Genomic DNA, 21,450 nt, shown 5'->3' with positions numbered 1-21,450 from the left:
AGCAGAGGCACAACGTTTCCATTTAATTAAGTAATCAAATCAAGAAGGGGATACGGAAACCTACTAATGTTAAGATCTGGTAGGAAATGAAGTGTAATACCTTGTGATTGGGTTCACTATCCAGGAAAGAGTACGTTTTTGTTTTTAGAATGTTTCAGTATTCATCTTGCAGGGACTTAGAATACATTATTGAGCTGTCAAATAAAATGTCTGTTTTAATTGATTCTGTATCCAATCACATCCATCATAATGCAACTTCCTTCTCTAAAAATGCCACCACAATTAATTGTTATCTCAGAGAGTACAAACTGTTAAGCATCAGAATCAGGACTGTCATTTCTTATTTTAAATTCTGCTTTTCTTTGCGTCCTGCCACAGGAGCCAATGCCAAGCTGCGCTACCAGATCACGTCTGGCAACAAAGGTGGTGTTTTTGACATCGAGCCAGAGGTGGGGACAATATTCATTACACAGCCACTGGACTATGAGCAGCAGAAAAGGTACAAACTGCTGGTTCTGGCCTCGGACGGAAAGTGGGAAGATTATGCTGCTGCAGTGGTTACAGTGATGAATAAGAACGATGAGGCACCTGTGTTCTCCATGAACGAATATTATGGATCAGTCACAGAGGAACTTGATGGATCCCCAGTGTTTGTACTACAGGTGAGATGCTGGAATTCATCCTGGGCACATTTACACAATTGGTTGGCAGACCTGCTAGCACTGCTGATTCAAGGCAAGGCAAGGCAACTTTATTTGTATAGCACTTTTCATACACAAGGCAGACTCAAAGTGCTTCACAGACAACAAAGTGAAATGAAAGAAAATAGAAGCAAAATTAAAATGCAGACAATAAAAATAAAAACAGTGCGGACGTTAAAAGTTAAAGGGGAACATTATCACCAGACCTATGTAAGCGTCAATATATACCTTGATGTTGCAGAAAAAAGACCATATATTTTTTTAACCGATTTCCGAACTCTAAATGGGTGAATTTTGGCGAATTAAACGCCTTTCTAATATTCGCTCTCGAAGCGATGACGTCACAGCGTGGCGTCACATCGGGAAGCAATCCGCCATTTTCTCAAACACCGAGTCAAAACAGCTCTGTTATTTTCCGTTTTTTCGACTGTTTTCCGTACCTTGGAGACATCATACCTCGTCGGTGTGTTGTCGGAGGGTGTAACAACATGAACAGGGACGGATTCAAGTTGCACCAGTGGCCCAAAGATGCGAAAGTGGCAAGAAATTGGACGTTTGTTCCGCACACTTTACCGACGAAAGCTATGCTACGACAGAGATGGCAAGAATGTGTGGATATCCTGCGACACTCAAAGCATCTGCATTTCCAACGATAAAGTCAAAGAAATCTGCCGCCAGACCCCCATTGAATCTGCCGGAGTGTGTGAGCAATTCAGGAACAAAGGACCTCGGTAGCACGGCAAGCAATGGCGGCAGTTTGTTCCCGCATCCGAGCGAGCTAAAGCCCCTATCGACCCTAGCTTCCCTGGCCTGCTGACATCAACTCCAAAACTGGACAGATCCGCTTTCAGGAAAAGAGCGCGGATGAGGGTATGTCTACAGAATATATTAATTGATGAAAATTGGGCTGTCTGCACTCTCAAAGTGCATGTTGTTGCCAAATGTATTTCATATGCTGTAAACCTAGTTCATAGTTGTTAGTTTCCTTTAATGCCAAGCAAACACATACCAATCGTTGGTTAGAAGGCGATCGCCGAATTCGTCCTCGCTTTCTCCCGTGTCGCTGGCTGTCGTGACGTTTTCGTCGGTTTCGCTTGCATGCGGTTCAAACAGATATGGCTCAATAGCTTCAGTTTCTTCTTCAATTTCGTTTTTGCTACCTGCCTCCACACTACAACCATCCGTTTCAATACATGCGTAATCTGTTGAATCGCTTAAGCCGCTGAAATCCGAGTCTGAATCCGAGCTAATGTCGCTATAGCTTGCTGTTCTTTCCGCCATGTTTGTTTGTGTTGGCATCACTATGTGACGTCACAGGAAAATGGACGGGTGTTTATAACGATGGTTAAAATCAGGCACTTTGAAGCTTTTTTTAGGGATATTGCGTGATGGGTAAAATTTTGAAAAAAAACTTTGAAAAATATAATAAGCCACTGGTAACTGATTTTTAATGGTTTTAACCATTCTGAAATTGTGATAATATTCCCCTTTAAAAGATTAAAAGATTTAGCTGAAAGCCAAGGGGAACATAAAAGTTTTCAGTCTAGTTTTAAAAGTAGTCAGAGTTGGGGAAAGTCTGACATCTTCAGGAAGTTTATTCCAGCTATTTGTTGCATAGTGACTGAATGATGCTCTCCCTTGATTTGAGTTTACTCTGGGAACCACTAACAGATTGGTCTCAGAAGATCTTAGTGATCTAGAGGGCTTATATAGTGGGAGCATTTCAGTGATATACTTCGGCCCTAGACCATGTAGTGATTTATATGTGAGCAGGAGGATTTTGAAATCAATTCTCTGATGTACAGGGAGCCAATGTAAGGATTTAAGAATTGGTGTAATGTGCTCACATGTTTTGGTCTATGTTAGAACTCTAGCAGCAGCGTTCTGAACAAGCTGTAGCTGCCTGACAGTTTTTTTTGGGAAGACCTGCAAGGAGACCATTACAATAGTCTCGCCTACTCACAACAAGAAAGTTCCTGGTTCATTTTGTATGTTCTTCCTGTGGTTTCTGGATTTGCACTGTGATTGATTAGTTATCTGACCAAAGTGTAGCCCAACTTTCACACAAACAATATTGTGATAGGTTCACTCTGCAGCCTTTGTGTACAGGAAAATCACGATAACAATGTATGAATAGATATTATGATGGATAAGATATGGATACTTTTCACTTTTGAACCAATAATGTACCTGTAAATGGATACTGGTATATACTCAACAGTACCAATTTTAGATTATTTTGAATGTGTTGTTAATGTTAATTGTTTAATGATAAAATTTCACTATTTAAAAATCAACCAATACATCAAAGGTTATTTATATAGCCCTTAATCACAAGTGTCTCAAAGGGCTGCACAAGCCACAGCGACATCCTCTGCTCAGATCCCCTGTGCTGTCCAGTTGTAATATCTTGTTTTCTTATTACATTTCTGAGTCTCATTTGCAAGTATCATATAGTAGACTTTGTATGCAATTCCAAGACGTTAGATGGCAGTATTGTGTAGGCTGTGGTGTGTTTCGTAAATTGAAGTAGCCTTTGCCATGAATCTGAATGTGCCAGTCGAACCTTATTTTGCGCCCTACAAATTATTTATACTCTAAATATTGTATGTACTTTCTGTTTGCATCCTAAAATCGGAGATGTTGAAATCACCATGTAACACCGCTAATGCTAATCTGTGGCATGTCTATGGCAAAGCCAATGTAAATTAGCATCAAACTAGCACATTCTGGAAAAGTGGAGCCCTACTCTACGTCCGAGTGTTTTCTATACTTGCTTTGTTGGCTTTGAAAATTGCAACATTATCTAGAGGCAGTTTGGCTGAGTCCGCTCTGAGTGCTTGTTTCCTCACTAAGTGTTTCAGCCGGTGTGACGTCACAAGCAACAAACTATATTGAAATATGGCACCGTTTTATTTTACGTGAATCGATACACGGTAGAAGTGATTGGAATTCGGTCAGTGCCTATAAAAAGGACCAGATTCGGCACTCCTCCTTATATACAGTACTGTGTTCATACTGTAAATACTGAAACAACTGCAATCGTGGTCTACGCTGAATCCTGCTTAACACTAATCATACTTGCAACAACATATTTTTTACCTACCACTTGAAAAAGCTATTGTTTTATGTTTTAGGACTGAGCATCTTTGTCTACATAAAACAGCTGTGATAAATCTTCACTGCTTTGTCATGCATGGTTAGGAAAGAGTGGTGAGAAGCAAAAAGGCAATTTTAAAAACTAACAAAAAGCCTTCAAAAGTGAGTCAGCTGTTTTGCTTTTGGGAGGCAGCCAAAAAGAGATAATTGACACTTGTACAAACCCTGTTTCCATATGAGCTGGGAAATTGTGTTGGATGTAAATGTAAATGGAATACAATGATTTGCAAATCATTTTCAACCCATATTCAGTTGAATATGCTACAAAGACAACATATTTGATGTTCAAACTGATAAACATTTTTTTTTTTTGCAAATAATCATTAACTTTAGAATTTGATGCCAGCAACACGTGACAAAGATGTTGGGAAAGGTGGCAATAAATACTGATTAAGTTGAGGAATGCTCATCAAACACTTATTTGGAACATCCCACAGGTGAACAGGCAAATTGGGAACAGGTGAGTGCCATGATTGGGTATAAAAGTAGATTCCATGAAATGCTCAGTCATTCACAAACAAGGATGGGGCGAGGGTCACCACTTTGTCAACAAATGCGTGAGCAAATTGTTGAACAGTTTAAGAAAAACCTTTCTCAACCAGCTATTGCAAGGAATTTAGGGATTTCACAATCTACGGTCCGTAATATCATCAGGGTTCAGAGAATCTGGAGAAATCACTGCACGCAAGCAGCTAAGCCCGTGACCTTCGATCCCTCAGGCTGTACTGCATCAACAAGCGACATCAGTGTGTAAAGGATATCACCACATGGGCTCAGGAACACTTCAGAAACCCACTGCCAGTAACTACAGTTGGTCGCTACATCTGTAAGTGCAAGTTACAACTCTCCTATGCAAGGCGAAAACCGTTTATCAACAACACCCAGAAACGCCGTCGGCTTCACTGGGCCTGAGCTCATCTAAGATGGACTGATACAAAGTGGAAAAGTGTTCTGTGGTCTGACGAGTCCATATTTCAAATTGTTTTTGGAAACTGTGGACGTCGTGTCCTCCGGACCAAAGAGGAAAAGAACCATCCGGATTGTTATAGGCGCAAAGTTGAAAAGCCAGCATCTGTGATGGTATGGGGGTGAATTAGTGCCCAAGATATGGGTGTCTGTGAAGGCGCCATTAATGCTGAAAGGTACATACAGGTTTTGGAGCAACATATGTTGCCATCCAAGCAACGTTACCATGGACGCCCCTGCTTATTTCAGCAAGACAATGCTAAGCCACGTGTTACATCAACGTGGCTTCATAGTAAAAGAGTGCGGGTACTAGACTGGCCTGCCTGTAGTCCAGATCTGTCTCCCATTGAAAATGTGTGGCGCATTATGAAGCCTAAAATACCACAACGGAGACCCCCGGACTGTTGAACAACTTAAGCTGTACATCAAGCAAGAATGGGAAAGAATTCCACCTGAGAAGCTTAAAAAACGTTTCCAAACGTTTACTGAGTGTTGTTAAAAGGAAGGGCCATGTAACATAGTGGTGAAAATGCCCTTTCCCAACTACTTTGGCACGTGTTGCAGCCATGAAATTCTAAGTTACCGTATTTTTCGGAGTATAAGTCGCACCGGAGTATAAGTCGCACCTGCCGAAAATGCATAATAAAGAAGGAAAAAAAATAAAAAATCGCACTGGAGCCCGGCCAAACTATGAAAAAAAACTGCGACTTATAGTCCGAAAAATACGGTAAATATTGTTTGCAAAAAAAAAAAAAAGTTTATGAGTTTGAACATCAAATATCTTGTCTTTGTAGTGCATTCAATTGAATATGGGTTGAAAAGGATTTGCAAATCATTGTATTCCGTTTATATTTACATCCAACACAATTTCCCAACTCATATGGAAACAGGGTTTGTAATTGGAGTTTGGTAAATTGGATGAATATATTTTCATATGCTGTTTATCTCTGCAGGTGACAGCCACTGACCCAGACAAAGACGCTGACCAGGGCGCTATACGGTATTCTATCCATGGCCAGGGGGCAGAGTCCCACTTCATGATAAATGACATCACGGGCGAGATGTATGCCCAGCGCACTATGGACCGGGAAGAGCGTGCCGTCTGGCGCTTTGTTGTCATGGCAACTGACGAAGAGGGCGAGGGATTAACTGGTTTTACAGATGTTATTATTAATGTGTGGGACATCAATGACAATGCACCCACATTTTCATGCCTGCCCGATAACTGCCATAGTAGTGTAGCGGAAAACTCGTCTCCTGGAACATTTGTTGTGGAAATGACAGCTTTGGACCTTGACGATGCCGCTGTAGGCCAGAATGCAATCTTAACCTACCGGATTATTGACAATATGCAGAATCCAAAGAATGAAGACCTTTTTTATATTGATTCCAGCACTGGCACAATATCAGTGGCAGCTGACGGGCTGGACAGGGAGTTAGTGGAGAGTCTTCAGCTAGTGGTGGAGGCCCGTGATGGCGGAGGGATGACAAGTACAGCAACTGCCACTATTGTCTTAATAGACATTAATGACCATGTACCAAAGTTTCAAGAAGACATGTGTGGCACTCGTGTGCCTGAGAATGCTGATGTGGATACTATTATTCTGGAGTTAAATGCCATGGACCCTGATTCTGGTGAATACGGTCAACTGGAATTTAGTGTGGTAGATGGAGACCCAGAGCAACAGTTCTACATGGTCAGTCACAGACTGGAACAAATGGGTGTTCTTAGATTGAAGAGGAATCTAGACTTTGAGAAGCCAGGAGAGCAAATGTTCAACCTTACTGTAAAGGTACAAGACTCTGAGTTCTCTAGCTTTATTCAGTGTCTGGTTCTAGTAGAGGATGAGAACGATAATGCCCCTGGGTTTGCCCAGAGCTCTTATCTTCTCTCCCCTTTCAGTGAGGACGCAGCTGTAGGAACCACTATCATCCAAGTAATGGCCACCGACCCTGACTCTGGTTCAAATGGGGATCTTGTTTACAGCATTCTTCCTCAGTCTGACCCCTATGAACATTTTACAATTAGTCAGTCTGGTATTGTTACAGTCGCCAAGCCCCTGGATCGAGAAGCTTTGACTAGTTATGACTTGGTTGTCATGGCGACAGATCAAGGTATACCAGTGCTGACAGGAAGTGTCACAGTTTACTTGCCATTGTTAGATGTGAATGACAACGGTCCAGAGCTGGAGGAAACGTACACACCTGTGGTTTGGGAAAACAGTCCAGCTCCACAAGTGGTCTGGGTCAACATGAGCTCAACTCTGCTGCATGTTGTGGATAGAGATTCACCAGAACATGGGTCCCCTTTCTCGCTCTCCCTTCCTTCAATGTACTCAGCTGACTTTCACCTTCAGGATCATAAGAACGGCTCAGCCACACTCACAGCCCTGCGAAGATTCGACAGAGAAAGGCAAAGCAAATTCCTCCTTCCAGTGATTATGATTGACAGTGGCTATCCACCAATGACTGCCACAAGCACACTCACTGTAACCATTGGTGACCAAAATGATAACGCACATCAGGCAGGGGAGAAAGATATTTACGTGTACAGGCGCAAGGGTGAGTTACCCATTTTCTCTCATGGCTTTCAGCTTTCCTTTTTTTTGTGCTACAGAGATTGAGTAGAAAGGGAAAATGAGGCTACATCTGAAAATAAATGTTTTTACCCCATACCTGCTCAGAGCGGTCTAGAATTACAATTGTGCACATCCTTTTGCATCTCAATTGTGTGTTCTGTCTGAAATGTTTTCTCAATGCCATTGTATCTGCTTGTCTTACCAACCCAAGGCTCCTTTGGATATTACAATACAATGTGGAGGTCATCATTGGTCTATTTTTGCAAAGAAATTGATATGCTTTGCAGTAAGTTGAATAAGCTTGTTAGTGTTTGATTTATGTACTGGTAACAGTGGAAAAAAAGAAGCACTATGACTCACCGAGACAGCCATTGTTTACCAAGCTACAGTACTCTGGCACCGCAGGCTGATAATAACATAATCCATACTCAGATCGGCCGGCTTCCTGAAGCTCTACACTCTCTGAAGTGGAGCGCTGGGAGACTATTCATTCTAGAAGTGGGCTACACAGTTATGAACATAATAAGTAGACACAAACGCAAGAATGCAAGATAAGGAGATAAGTGTTGGCATCAGCAGAACTCGCCTCAAAAAATAAGTGTGCGGATGTGCTTTCCTTAAACAGGAAGGATGGCAAATGCAGAACTGGGGAAGGTCAATGCGCCAGATCTTGATGACTGGGACAACAAGACATACACGCTGGAGACAAGTGCAGTCAAGTAAGAGTTGCACTTAATTTGTCTCGAAAAAATATGATCAAATTTATATAAAATCTATTTATTTATTATCTATTTTGTCCTTGGTGGTGTAATTGTGCATACTTCTACCTTTCATGGCAGAGGGCATTGGTTTGATTCCTGACAACAGTTGCTTTAGAAAGGGCATTCTGTATAAAAACTAAGCTAAAACCCCTTCATGCGATTGACTAGCTGTGAGAACTACCGACAAATAAACGTCTGAAGAAGAAAGTTTTGATTGACAATTTTAGTTGTCAAATCTGATTTGGCTTGAAGTCGACAATTAGACAAATCCGCGATCACATTTGCAATTTTTTCCACTTCAAAAAAGGCTAAACCACTCTGACAAACTTATAAACACGGTAAGGATTTGATAATTGAGGAAGGTCTTCGGCTCTAGTGCAGCGCCGACAAGACATCAAACTTGACTAAGTAGAGGAAGTAAAAGTAATTACAATGTGAACCTGGGGAAGGATCATTACCTTTGCCAGAGGAGAACTACAGTGCAGCTCTGGTGCCAATGGCAGGATTTGGCCAGCTCTAGGCGTGCTGTGGCACGGCGAGCTCTGTGTCTGACAGTGACCCACACCCCATGTAGTAACTCCCAACACTCTGGATTCTTGTGTGCAGACAAATAATGTTTAGAGTATGAGAGATGTGGGAGGCTAAAACACAGCCATCTGTTTTTAGACATTTCACACTAGGAAGCAGCGATCACGCTTAGGAAGGTTGGGGTGACAGCCAAAAATGTTAGCAGGACACACAACACAAGAAACATTTACTAATATTTAAAGACAAAATTATGAATATAAACACTTTATCGTCCCAAAATACTTGTTGTGTGCGAGGGCCTCAGCAGGTACTCAACTCATCTGCCTCCCATGGAGGGACGAGGGGTGTTTAATGCCCAACGATGCGACTATTTGAAGACAGCCCTAATACACAATATATTATTCATGTATTTAAAGGGGAAAATCACTTTTCTGGAAATTTTGCCTATCGTTCACAATCATTATGACGAAGGATGGATTTTTTTTTAATGCATTCTAAATATCAATAGAGCCTATGGCAGCCGTTCAATTTTACTTATAGAGTCCCTGAAAAAACATCCAAACAACCTCCATTACGGTTGTATATACATTATGTAAATATATATGTAATGTAATAACAGGCACATTTATAATGGTATAACGGTTGGGGACGGTGTGGTGTGGTTGGGACACAGCAAGACACTTCACCCTTGCTCCTGATGAGTCGTGGTTAGCGCCTTGCAGGGCAGCTCCCGCCATCAGTGTGTGAGTGTGAGTGTGTGAATGGGTGAATGTGGAAATAGTGTCAAAGCCCTTTGAGTACCTTGAATGTAGAAAAGCGCTATACAAGTATAACCCATTTACCATTTACCATAACATTTAATATTTACATATTTTGATCATTTTAAGCATACGTGGAGCATGAATCCCAAAAACGCATCACAACCAATGTTCCCTCTAATTTTTCATGTGTGTGAGCAAACGCACAAACACCCTGAGCATTCAGTGGAATACAGACGTGCACCCTTTGGTCATACCAGCAGCACATTTGTCTCAAACCTGACATAACAATTTAAATGTCTTATTATTATAATCAAGTGACTAGTCAATTTCAAGAGATTATTTTCTAATATAAGTGACTTAAATATTGTTGTTGTTTTTTTAATCAGCTATGCACTATAGTATTTTATACCTGGGTGGGGATCCTGCTTTGGAAAGATTGTGTACCCCTTTCAGAGATCACATTTGGTTCCCCAAAAAACATTCACATGTTGCATGAGATGAAGTGTTTATTAACTTTCTGTTCGTAAAATAAATATTTTTATTAGCAATTATGTAGTCCTGTAACATAATTTCATGATTAATATCCAAAAATAACATTCTTAACAAATGACAGTAGAATAAGCACACTGATTTAGGAGTCATAGTAAAACGACCTGAAATGTACACTTCATGTGTAGTGTTGGAGTTGTCCAACTTTTTGTGTGGCCATAAACGCACCAGTGGCTAATTGCCATAGTGTATGTGTTGGTGCAGGTGAGAGAGAGAGTAAGCGACTGCTGATGATATAACAGATGACAAAGAGTTGCTTTTGGCTTGGTTTGTACGGTAGACAACGACCAGTTTTGCTAGATAAAACTATTTTACACATTGTTTTGGTGTGGTTATGGCCGACAAACAATTTCGCTAAATAAAGGGACCGATGTAATTCCTGTCCTCCTTTAAGTGTCTCCACAGACGTTACAATAATTTAAATGTTGACAAACATTGTTTTATTTGTTGTGGCCGCCTTTCGTCACCTGTTACTCATAGTTGCATTGCAAAATCATACAAAACAAACTATTTGTTTATTTTGTTTAGAGTGGGATTTGATTTTTTGCATGGCATAGATTTGCTGTGAGCAGTGCACAATTGCGCAGGTGCGCACCTTAGAAGGAACGTTGATCACAACGTTTTTGTTTTTTTTATTCATCACTGATTTCTGCTCACTGCAGACTTTGAGAGCCAACCAACATAATAAAACATAGCTTACTGTATAATGTCTGCTGTCATTAGGATGCCGACTGCTGGGACGTTCATATATTCCCATTTAGATTAAACATGTCTCATAATCCTCGCAAAGAAACGAGGTGGATGTGGGGTAGGGGATAAGCGTTTTTTTGTGTCGTTCTCGCCAGTTCCAGGTCCTAAAATGGCGGTCAAAGTGTCCCAACTTGTCGATTTATATTCTCAGCTATCTACTTTTCAGGTGAGATTCATGATTTATGATCTAGAATTAACTTACACGGAGCAGGGAAGCGAGGAAGCAGCAGACCACTTGATGATGTAAACATAGGCAGACAAGCTTGTGATTAGTTTGTATGCTTCAGCGCTTATAATAACAAGATCACCAATACTTAGTTAATATTCAAGTCACGAAATGTAAATGTCTTAATGTTAGCGCATTTATTGGATTTTATGGACGGAATAATGGAGCTCCCATTGGCTCCGCTGTAAGTGGACTTTTATTTACGTTTATTTAATATTTAGAATGCATTTAAAAAATCCATCTGTCGTCATGTCTTTCATAATAATGGTGAACAATTGGCAAAATTCCAGAAAAAAGTACAGTTCCACTTTAGTGTTTTTATATGAAAATATTGGCCCGAAACATCAGTTCGCTCATTTTCCTCCTTCATCACAAGTAATAAATTCCTGTCCTTCTTGCAAAAATACCTACACCTCTAACATATCACTGTAAGTAGACACCATAAATATCAGCACAGGACTACATTCAAAGAAATCTACCATAGTATATTTACCATAAGCATTTGCAGTCCACCTATGCCCACTGATGAGATGAAACAGCCGTACATGCATATTGTGACTCCTTGAAGGACCTCATGCAACTACTCAGTATTCATACACCAGGACATCAGATAAGAAATACCAATTGCCTTTTTGTTTTATTCATATAACAATGTCCAACTGTTACCATAACAACTGTCAAGTGCTGCTAGAAGCTTTGGAAGGATTTGCCTTTTTTTTTTTTTTCCACCATTTTAACAAGTGTGAGTGAATTGTTTAAATAATTTTGCGCCTGCTTCTTACTGGAGTAATTCAAAGAAGGGCTATTTATTTATTATCATCATGTATTTATGTTTCTACTTTTCAGCGAGCCATCTGTGAGGCATTTAATATCTGGACTAGAAATTAACTAAATAATAAAACACTTGAATGGCTTTCAGCAGAGCACAGACCACCACTAAGAACATAACGATTTAAACAGATCCCCCTTGCTTTTATATACAAGTAGATCGGACAGTAGATCCCCAATATACCAGGGTACGCCCATTAAAATGTCTCTTTTTGACACTTTAATTAAGCCCACATTATGCTGCTGCATTGAGGCACCACCATCATTGGGGCGGTATAGCTCGGTAGGTAGAGTGGCCGTGCCGGCAACTTGAGGGTTCCAGGTTCGAGCCCCGCTTCCGCCATCCTAGTCACTGCCGTTGTGTCCTTGGGCAAGACACTTTACCCACCTGCTCCCAGTGCCACCCACAGGGGCGCCGAAAAGGGGGGGTAAAGGAGACGGATTCTAGGGGCCCATGATGGAGGGGGGCCCAGAGAGGCCCCCAATGATGATGAAATTATAATACAGAAAAAATAATGACACTGTGTTGGGGGCCCTGTAAAGATTCTTTTCATGGGGCCCAAAATCCCTAGCGGCGCCCCTGGCCACCCACACTGGTTTAAATGTAACTTAGATATTGGGTTTCACTATGTAAAAGTGCTTTTAGTCACTAGAGAAAAGCGCTATATGCTCCCCTCACCTCCCAGGGGGTGATCAAGGGGATGGGTCAAATGCAGAGGACAAATTTCACCACACCTAGTGTGTGTGTGACAATCATTGGTACTTTAACTTTAACTTTAACTTTAAATATAATTCACTTCACTTCACCACACGGTACGCTGGCTTGCTCCTCCCCCTCTAAAACCTCCTGCTACCTTGAAGTTCGCCTCCAATTTCAAAATCAGCATTTGCAATAAAAGTGACTGTTGTAAATATTAGATTAGATTCAGTTGCAGAATCCTTCCCCATCTTAATTGCCATTGTTGACAAAGGAAGACAGCAGGCTAAATGCATGCAAACACAATCCAGGTTAAAGCCTTAGATATGTTTCGCGCATTTATTACAAACATTTTAGCTTATAAAATGTAGAGATACTTACTTCTGATGAATAAATGAAAGATTATTGATAAAACAGATGGCATCAGTGTCACATTATACATTTTAGCGTTATAAATATAAATATATATCAGGGGCGTGCAGTCAAGGCAACTTGGTGAAGCAGAACCTCACATGTTTGGATGATTTGAAAAAATAATAAATAATTCAATATATTTTAATATGTAGTCATAAAACTGGATTATAAATGTATTTTCTATATGATTAAACTTTTTTTTTTTTTTACATTTTTTTTTTTTTTAAATGTGCACATTTCGTGCAAATTTAGAGATTTACAGTACAGCAAGCCGATATAAACATTCCTGTCTGCTTCGTGCGTATGCACGCATACCAGTTCAGTGGCCTTGAGGTTAGAGTGTTCGCCCTGAGACTGGAAGGTCATGAGTTCAAACCCCGGCCGATTCATACCAAAGACTGTAAAAAAAAATGGGACCAATTGCCTCCCTGCTTGGCAATCAGCATCAAGGGTTGGAATTGGGTGTTAAATCACCAAATGATTCCTGAGCGCGGCGCATTATGCTGCTCACTGCTCCCCTCACCTCCCACGGGGTGAACCTGGGGATGGGTCAAATGCAGAGGACACATTTCAATGGTTGGGACTTAAACTTTAAATTAAGTTTTTGTGCAAGGGGCTATGTCCTGAGTGCACTGAATGGATATATAATAGAAACCACACGAGGCAGTGCCTAATTCATGTACTGCTAATCAGTGACGTGCGGTGAAGTTCATGGCTGGTGAGGCACTGACTTCATCACAGTCAGATTTACAAACATATGAACCCTAAAGAGTATCTTATTCACCATTTGATTGGCAGCAGTTAACGGGTTATGTTTAAAAGCTCATACCAGCATTTTTCCCTGCTTGGCACTCAGCATCAAGGGTTGGAATTGGGGGTTAAATCACCAAAAATTATTCCCGGGCGCGGCGCCGCTGCTGCCCACTGCTCCCCTCACCTCCCAGGGGGTGATCAAGGGATGGGTCAAATGCAGAGGACACATTTCATTACACTTAGTGTGTGTGTGACAATCATTGGTACTTTAACTTAACTTTAACTTTACACATACAAACTGTAGCACACAAAAAAGCACATTTAATTAAAAAAACGTTATTATGGTCTTACCTTTACTTATAAATAAAGTCCATTCGCCGCTGTTGTGCTGGATTAATGAACCCCCTGACGGGTGTGTTATATCAACTAAAGCCCTCACTTAAACTTTCCATGTGCAAGATTGAATGTATTTAAAAAAGTGTAACCAAGGGTTTATAAATGTCGCCTATACTGTATGAAACTACAAAATAACAAACACGGAGGCTCCAGTTTACACGAGGACCACTTTATTCACCTTCTTTCAAAAACCTCCGCTCCACTACAACATGTCATCACTTCCGCTCTTGGCGCCTTCAAAATAAGAGCTCAAGGCATATACTGTATAACAGCGCATAACAGGAACTTAACATCACAAATAGGAAAGCCTATAAAAATAGGTTACAAAAGTTATTTAATAAGAAGCCAAAAAGTGCAAAAACAATAATGTTCATGTTGGAGGAGTTGTGAATTAGATACACCTGCAGTCTGCAGGTGTACCTAATGTTGTGGCCCTGCAGTCATTCACAACTCCTCCAACACGAACATTATTGTTTTTGCACTTTTTGGCTTCTTATGAAATAACTTTTTTAAATGCATTCAATCTTGCACGTGGAAAGTTTAAGTGTGGGCTTTAGTTGATATAACAATTCTACGGCGGGGGTGCAGGAGGCGGGGCTACTGGAGCCTCAGCCAGTGCGTCTTTTGCAGCCGTTTTATGATCGCTCAGCACAAGAAATACGTTACACACATACAGTTGTTGACAAAATACACTGTACATTATATACCTCAGCTAACTAAACTATGGAAATGTATAATATAATTCATATAGCAATACAGTCTCACTGCACAGCAGGCCAGCAGTTAGCCGAGTCCGTCCATGTTGAGGCACTGAGTGACGTGCCTCAACTGGCTGCTGTTCACCCCACCGTCTCTTCTCAGTATTTGAACGGCAAATGTGAAAATTCAGCGATTTTGAATAAAAATAATCTAAAACTGGTGAAGTTAAATGGAAAATAACTTTATAGTATAATCACTGCATACATATAACAATTTAATTATTTTTTTTTCTTTTTACATTTTTTTTCTTTGCCTCACCTGCCTCTAGTGACTGCACGTCACTGCTGCTAATACTGTATTTCCTGACCACATGAGTGCTGTACTGCTCTACAATGTTTGTGGAATTTTTTTATGTAGCGTTTGTATATCCCTGCTAACTAGCAAGTTAACAAACACCAGCGTCGTAGAAGTAAAAAAAACCTTGACTTTCTGTCATGTTATCCATTTTCTCCCATTCAACAGATACTTCAGTTTGAACCAGAGCTCAGGCATGCTGTCCATGCGACAGAACACTCCGGCAGGGAGTTACTGGATGAGAGTTGGGGTCTCGGATGGCGTGTGGCCCGATGTGATATCTGGAGTCAGAGTTCATGTGAGAGATCTCGAAGAAAAAGCTGTTCTGTCATCCGCCTCACTACGATTGACTGGTAATCAACTACACAAACATCACTGCTCCAAATAAAAATAAAATATTTCATACTTAGGTTTTTAATTGAATCCAATGACTAACAAAAGACAATCAAATACTAACATGTCTTATTCATGTTGATTAATTTAATTTTGAAGCTGATATTGAAAGAGGCAGCAGAAGCTGATTGGGTCTTTTCAGATAGTAATTATCAGGTTATCAATCCAGCTCAGACTGGAAAAAGTATACTTTGGAGCTTTTATAGTATTATATTATTACAGCTCAAACAGCTATTAGAAGTGTTTGCAGTAACAGTGTTAATTTTTCTGCCTGTCTTTTAGCAACAAATCAGAGTGATAAAGGTCAAATTGGCGGTGTCAGGTAAAGTCATTGACATTTAAAAGCCATTCTGAGACGAGTCGAAGGCTATTATGGAAGCCTCTGACACCCGGTCGTCATTTTTGGAGATTAAAGATGATATATTCTCCATATATTAATGGAAGGTGGCCACAAGGGATTGATTGTGCAAACTAAATGCAATATATTGACAGCATTCCTTAAAGGAAGGGTTTTTAAACATTTTCAACTGAGGGCCATACAGTGAAAAATCAAGGGATGTGAGGGCCATTTTGATCATTTTCATTCACAAAACTAATTTACAAAGAAAATGTTTTCCCGTTACATTACTACACCTGTATACGCTTTTATTCCACTTTTTGTGTTTTTCTTTTTTTTAGTAAAAAAAACGTTCTGCTTCTGGGATCACATAATACTAATAGTGTGGTTAATGCAAAGTCTTAACAGAACTAATAATTGTTTCCACGTAGAAATCAAATAATTCCGCCGTGGCTTCTTAAGCATATTTTAGGATGGAAATGGATCAATAGTGGGAGATGCAGGAATACCACTTGGGTGTAATGCAATTAGCAACTATGCAGGCTTTGATCAACTCAGTGGTTGTCATTGACGAGCCATTCGTTGAACTCGTACTCTCTTTGTCTCCCAAAGGCATAACCACAAGAGATTTTATCGACTCTCGTGTCGTGAGGAAGAGTCGGCTGGAGACACTCTGGGACTTCTTGTCTGAGACCCTGTCTGTCAGACCGGGCAGCATTAACATTTTCAGCATAGCCAACAGGGGGGAGGAAAGACTGGACATCCATTTCTACGTGATGTCTGATTCGGGCTACATGCATTCGGAGAAGCTGCATGGTTTTCTCAATGCTCATAAGAAGAAGGTACTTGCACTGATTTGTATGATAGATTATAAGAATCACAAGGCCCCATAGAGTGTCCCCTGCCTTTACTATAGACTACATGCTGGAGTTACAGGTACTCTATTTAAAACAGTATTTTGAGTTTCAAATACATGACGATGAAAAATAAGGTTTCTCAGTTTTCTTTTTGTGTCCACTTTACAGTAATACAAACTGTACACCTGTCATAACAGTTTTTACTATTATTTCATGTTTGTGTGTTCTTAGTGTTTTGTGCACCAGCAGCACGCACAATCATGTGTGCTTACGGACTGTATCCCTTGCAGACTGTATTGATATATGTTGATATATAATGTAGGAACCAGAATATTAATAACAGAAAGAAACAACCCTTTTGTGTGTATGAGTGTGAATGGGGGAGGGAGGTTTTTTAGGGTTGGTGCACTAATTGTAAATGTATCTTGTGTTTTTTATGTTGATTTATAAAAAACAAACAAAAAAAAAAAACGATACCGATAATAAAAAAACGATACCGATAATTTCCGATATTACATTTTAACTTATCTCTAATTACTTTGTTTTAGCTTGATAAAAAATGCCATTTCAATCAGAGTAGACATGTCATGAATAGCGTCATAATGATAAACCAACACATTCCGGACAGTCAGTATCACTGTTTCTAATTTGAAATATTTTTAAAAACTCACAGCGGGACAGTACTGCACATTTCATGGAGAAGCAGCTTGTGTGCTAATCGCTAGCTAGCTTAAATGCCAACATGTAGAGTGTCCGCCCTGAGACCTGTAGGTCGTGAGTTCAAACCCCGGCCGAGTCATACCAAAGACTATAAAGAATGGGACCCATTACCTCCCTGTTTGGCACTCAGCATCAAGGGTTGGAATTGGGGGTTCAATCACCAAAATGATTCCCGAGCGTGGCCACTGCTGCTGCTCACTGCTCCCCTCACCTCCCAGGGGGTGTTACAAGGGGACGGGTCAAATGCAGAGGGTAATTTCACCACACCTAGTGTGTGTGTGACTATCAGTGGTACTTTAACTTTTAAGTATAAATAACATATATTCAACAATACACTTGGGGGCTGAAATAGATAAAAGGGTATTTACCTCCTGTCTAACTTATTGTCTTTTTCCCCCCAAACTGTCTTTCATCCATGTTTGGATATGCATTCTTTAATTACCCTGTCAAAGGGAAACATGCACCGCTGCTTCAACAATCCCTTAGAACACTGAGTGCAGATAAGATTACAGTATCTTTTTATTCTTATCCAGCCAACAGCCAAGTCCGTTTATTTTTCCGTATGTTCATCACAGTAGTACTTCACATCACTGTCAACTCTGGCGATACCAGTCCTCGTATCGCTGCTGACAGATATTATGCTCTCCATGTAATTCTCCCTTGTCTCTCCCAATTCCCTTTGCAGCTGCAGTCACTGCTGCGTGTCAACGTGAACCAAGTGCAGGTGGATGAGTGCATACACGCCGACTGCAAGGCATGGGGCGGATGCTTCACACAGCTGAGCATTGGTGATTTGCCCACCCTTGTGGACTCGGATGCTTTATCCCTGGTCTCGGTGAAGGTGACGACCTCAGCTGTCTGTGGCTGCAGCTCCAGGGAGTTGACCCACCGAAGCTGTTCTTCCTACCCCGATAATCCATGCCTTAATGGGGGGACCTGCATTGATGCCCATAATGGATACAGGTTAGTACAAAACCAGAGTAGGCATGAACTACTCTCTCTTCATGCTTCCTTAGATACACTGGCAGAGCGGCATTCTGGGGAACAAGGCCAAAATTGCTAAGACGACTTCTCATGAGAAATATCTCTTTCGCCCGTACCTTGACCTGACTTGCTGGAGCCGCTCTGCAGTGTCATCAGCTGAATATAGAGTAGCAGGATGTTCACACTTTCAGACTTTGACTGTTCTCATCGTACAGAAAGCTATCCAATGCAAAGGTGTTTTTTTTCCACTTTGCAACATTTAAAGATTTCAAAAATACTGATACGGAAAATACGCAAAAATACTGAAAGTAAAGAATAAATAATGAGGGCTGTCAAAGTTTACGCAATAACACATGTGATTAATCACAAAAAACGACCACATTAGTTACCATACCATACCATACCAACTTTATTTATAAAGCCCTTTAAAGACAAGCACAGTTGAAAAGCAAAGGGCTGTACACCACAAAGAAATAGAGGCAAAGGACAGACTAAAAAATAACATTTAAAACAGAAATAAAAATACACATTTAAAAAGCAAATATAAATTACCCTAAGAACAGTTTGTTAGATAAAAACAGTTTAAAAGTTAAAAACAGTTCAAAAAGTTAAAAGCTAAAAACAGCTCAAAGTCTCATGCTGGGTTAAAAGCCAGTGAATAAAAATGGGTTTTAAGAAGGGTCTTAAAAATAGCCAAAGAAGGGGCCTGTCTCACATGGAGAGGGAGATCGCTCCATAGTTTGGGACCCGCAACAGAGAAGGCTCTGTCCCCTCTGAGCTTGCGCTTTGTTTTGGGTACCTCCAGGATCAGCTGATCAGCTGACCTGAGGGACCGGGTGGGAGCATAGAGATGGAGCAGCTCAGAGAGGTACGGTGAGGCAGGACCACGTAAGGATTTAAAAACGAGTAAGATCATTTTAAAATGGACTCTAAAAGACACAGGCAGCCAGTGGAGGGAGGCTAAAACAGACGTGTTAGTTATGTATAAACACAGTTTATTGTCAGACTTAACCCGGGGGATAGTGACTTGAAAGGCTGCACTCGTTGTTATACGGCCAGTGATCAGGTCAATGTATAGTCAGTGCAATTATGAGTGAGGAGACTGACTGTTGTGCTCTGTGGCAAATTTCATCCATCCATCCATCCATTTTCTTGGGGTCGCAGGGGTGCTGGAGCCTATCCCAGCTGTATTCGGGCAAAAGGCGGGGTACACCCTGGACTAGCCACCTCATCTCAAGGCCAACACATATAGACTACATTCACAATCACATTCACACTCTAGGGCCAATTTTTATGCTTCAAAATATACCCGGATGAGACTAAAAGGTGATTTATGATGATTTTAATCTACTATTAAAACACTTCTATCTCTTCTAGAATCTAGATAATATGTATTGGATATGCTTTGGAATACGTTTTGCATACATTTTGGTCCACAATCACATTTACAAGCTACTTTGTCTGCAAGCATTCACATATTGCAAATGAAACCACGACCCACCCTCTCCAAGGCTATCATAATTTATACTTTGAAAATGTACACTGTTCAGTGTACAGTACATGCTAAAGGTTGGGACACACCTTCTCATTTCAATGTGTTTTCTTTATTTTAATGACTATTTACTATATACCTCTTAAAGCTCATCAAGAGAATGCCAAGAGTGTGCAAAACAGTAATTACAGCAAAGGGTGGCTATTTTGAAGAAACTAGAATATAAAACATATTTTCAATTATTTCACCTTTTTTTGTTAAGTACATAACTCCATGTGTTCATTCATAGTTTTGATGCGTTCAGTGACAATCTGCAATGTAAATAGTCATGAAGATAAAGAAAAACTCATTGAATGAGAAGGTGTGTCCACACTTTTTGCCTGTACTGTACTTGAAGACGAACATTGCCGCTTTTTTATTTCCCCAGACACGATCAAAATTTAACTTCAGAAACATTACGTAGATTTGCCTGTCGTAACTTTAGGTACACCTGCCCACTCTTGGGTTGATACAGAGCCACATTGCAAAAAGCTGCTTTTAGCAGCCTTTATGTTATTCTATTTCACACGTGTCTGCTATTGTTAGCATGCCAAGATTAGATGAACATAATATTTCATCCTACTTTCTCTTGTGTTACCTCAAACCAAGTCGTAATGGCGCCGTCAAAGTTTAGCGCTAATCCAATGTTGCACTGGTCCATCCTGGCAAAATAGTCCCACGTAAAATGTTGTAAAATAAACATGAAAATAATTATTCTATAGACATCAGAGCAAGGAGGAGGGCATTATACAAGAATGAATAGAAGCCATAACAGTCTCACAGCCTGAAGCAGAGAGGAAGGCTCTCAGTACTCTGTGTCTAATCAGTACGTCCACTTCACTGTGAAGTCAAAATGTAGCCAACATTAAAAAAAAAAGCCAGCAAAACATAGCGGGCATAGGTGTGTGCAAGCTCACACTCAAATGCATGAACCTTAGGATTTGACGTTTTGTCATTGTGGTACATTTTTAGTCTATTTTATACCTGCATTATCTTTTCCTTCCTTACACTTTCCATCCTTTGGAACTGAGCTACTGTGTGGAACAATTTCCCTTGTAGATCATTAAAGTTTGTCTAAGTCTAAGTTTAATATGCATATCCAACATTGTAACAATGTGTCATGTCTGTGTGATCATGTTTTGTTTTAGTCATGTTCGGTTTTGTTTTTGGACTTTTTGTGCACTTTTGTTTGTTTTGTCACCATAGCAACCATTAGTTTTCACCTGTCACGTCACGCACCTGTTTCACGTTTTGAGTCACGCACCTGTTTTCACTAATCATGTCTGTAGTATTTAAGTTCATTGTTTTCAGTTTGTCTTTCTGGCAACATTGCATTTATGCTCATCACACTCTCCACACACCCTTATGACCCTTGCTGCTCTTTTTCATGCCGTTTTCTCGCCCAAGTAAGTTTTCTTTATTCATGCCATAGTTTGCATAGTATCTGCCTTTGTGCAAGTTTTGTTTCATTAGCCAAGTTTTTGTACTTCCGCCCTTGTGCGCGCCT

General features: G+C 40.5%; 1 protein-coding gene across 2 annotated transcripts in view; it reads left to right on the top strand.

Moving 5' to 3' along the window:
* Window positions 1–21,450, top strand: part of LOC133612574 (neural-cadherin-like) — a 347,009-nt gene that overhangs the window by 226,993 nt on the left and 98,566 nt on the right. For both annotated transcript variants that reach the window (XM_061970110.1, XM_061970109.1), the window contains exons 17-22: window positions 379–662; window positions 5,780–7,388; window positions 8,031–8,124; window positions 15,290–15,474; window positions 16,464–16,693; window positions 18,114–18,391. In XM_061970110.1, the coding sequence (XP_061826094.1) occupies window positions 379–662; window positions 5,780–7,388; window positions 8,031–8,124; window positions 15,290–15,474; window positions 16,464–16,693; window positions 18,114–18,391 (2,680 nt within the window). The remainder of the gene's footprint in view (window positions 1–378; window positions 663–5,779; window positions 7,389–8,030; window positions 8,125–15,289; window positions 15,475–16,463; window positions 16,694–18,113; window positions 18,392–21,450) is intronic.

Source organism: Nerophis lumbriciformis, linkage group LG10, assembly GCF_033978685.3.
Source record: "Nerophis lumbriciformis linkage group LG10, RoL_Nlum_v2.1, whole genome shotgun sequence".
NCBI classification, from domain to species: Eukaryota; Metazoa; Chordata; class Actinopteri; order Syngnathiformes; family Syngnathidae; genus Nerophis; species Nerophis lumbriciformis.
This window is presented reverse-complemented; position numbering and strand designations above follow the sequence as displayed.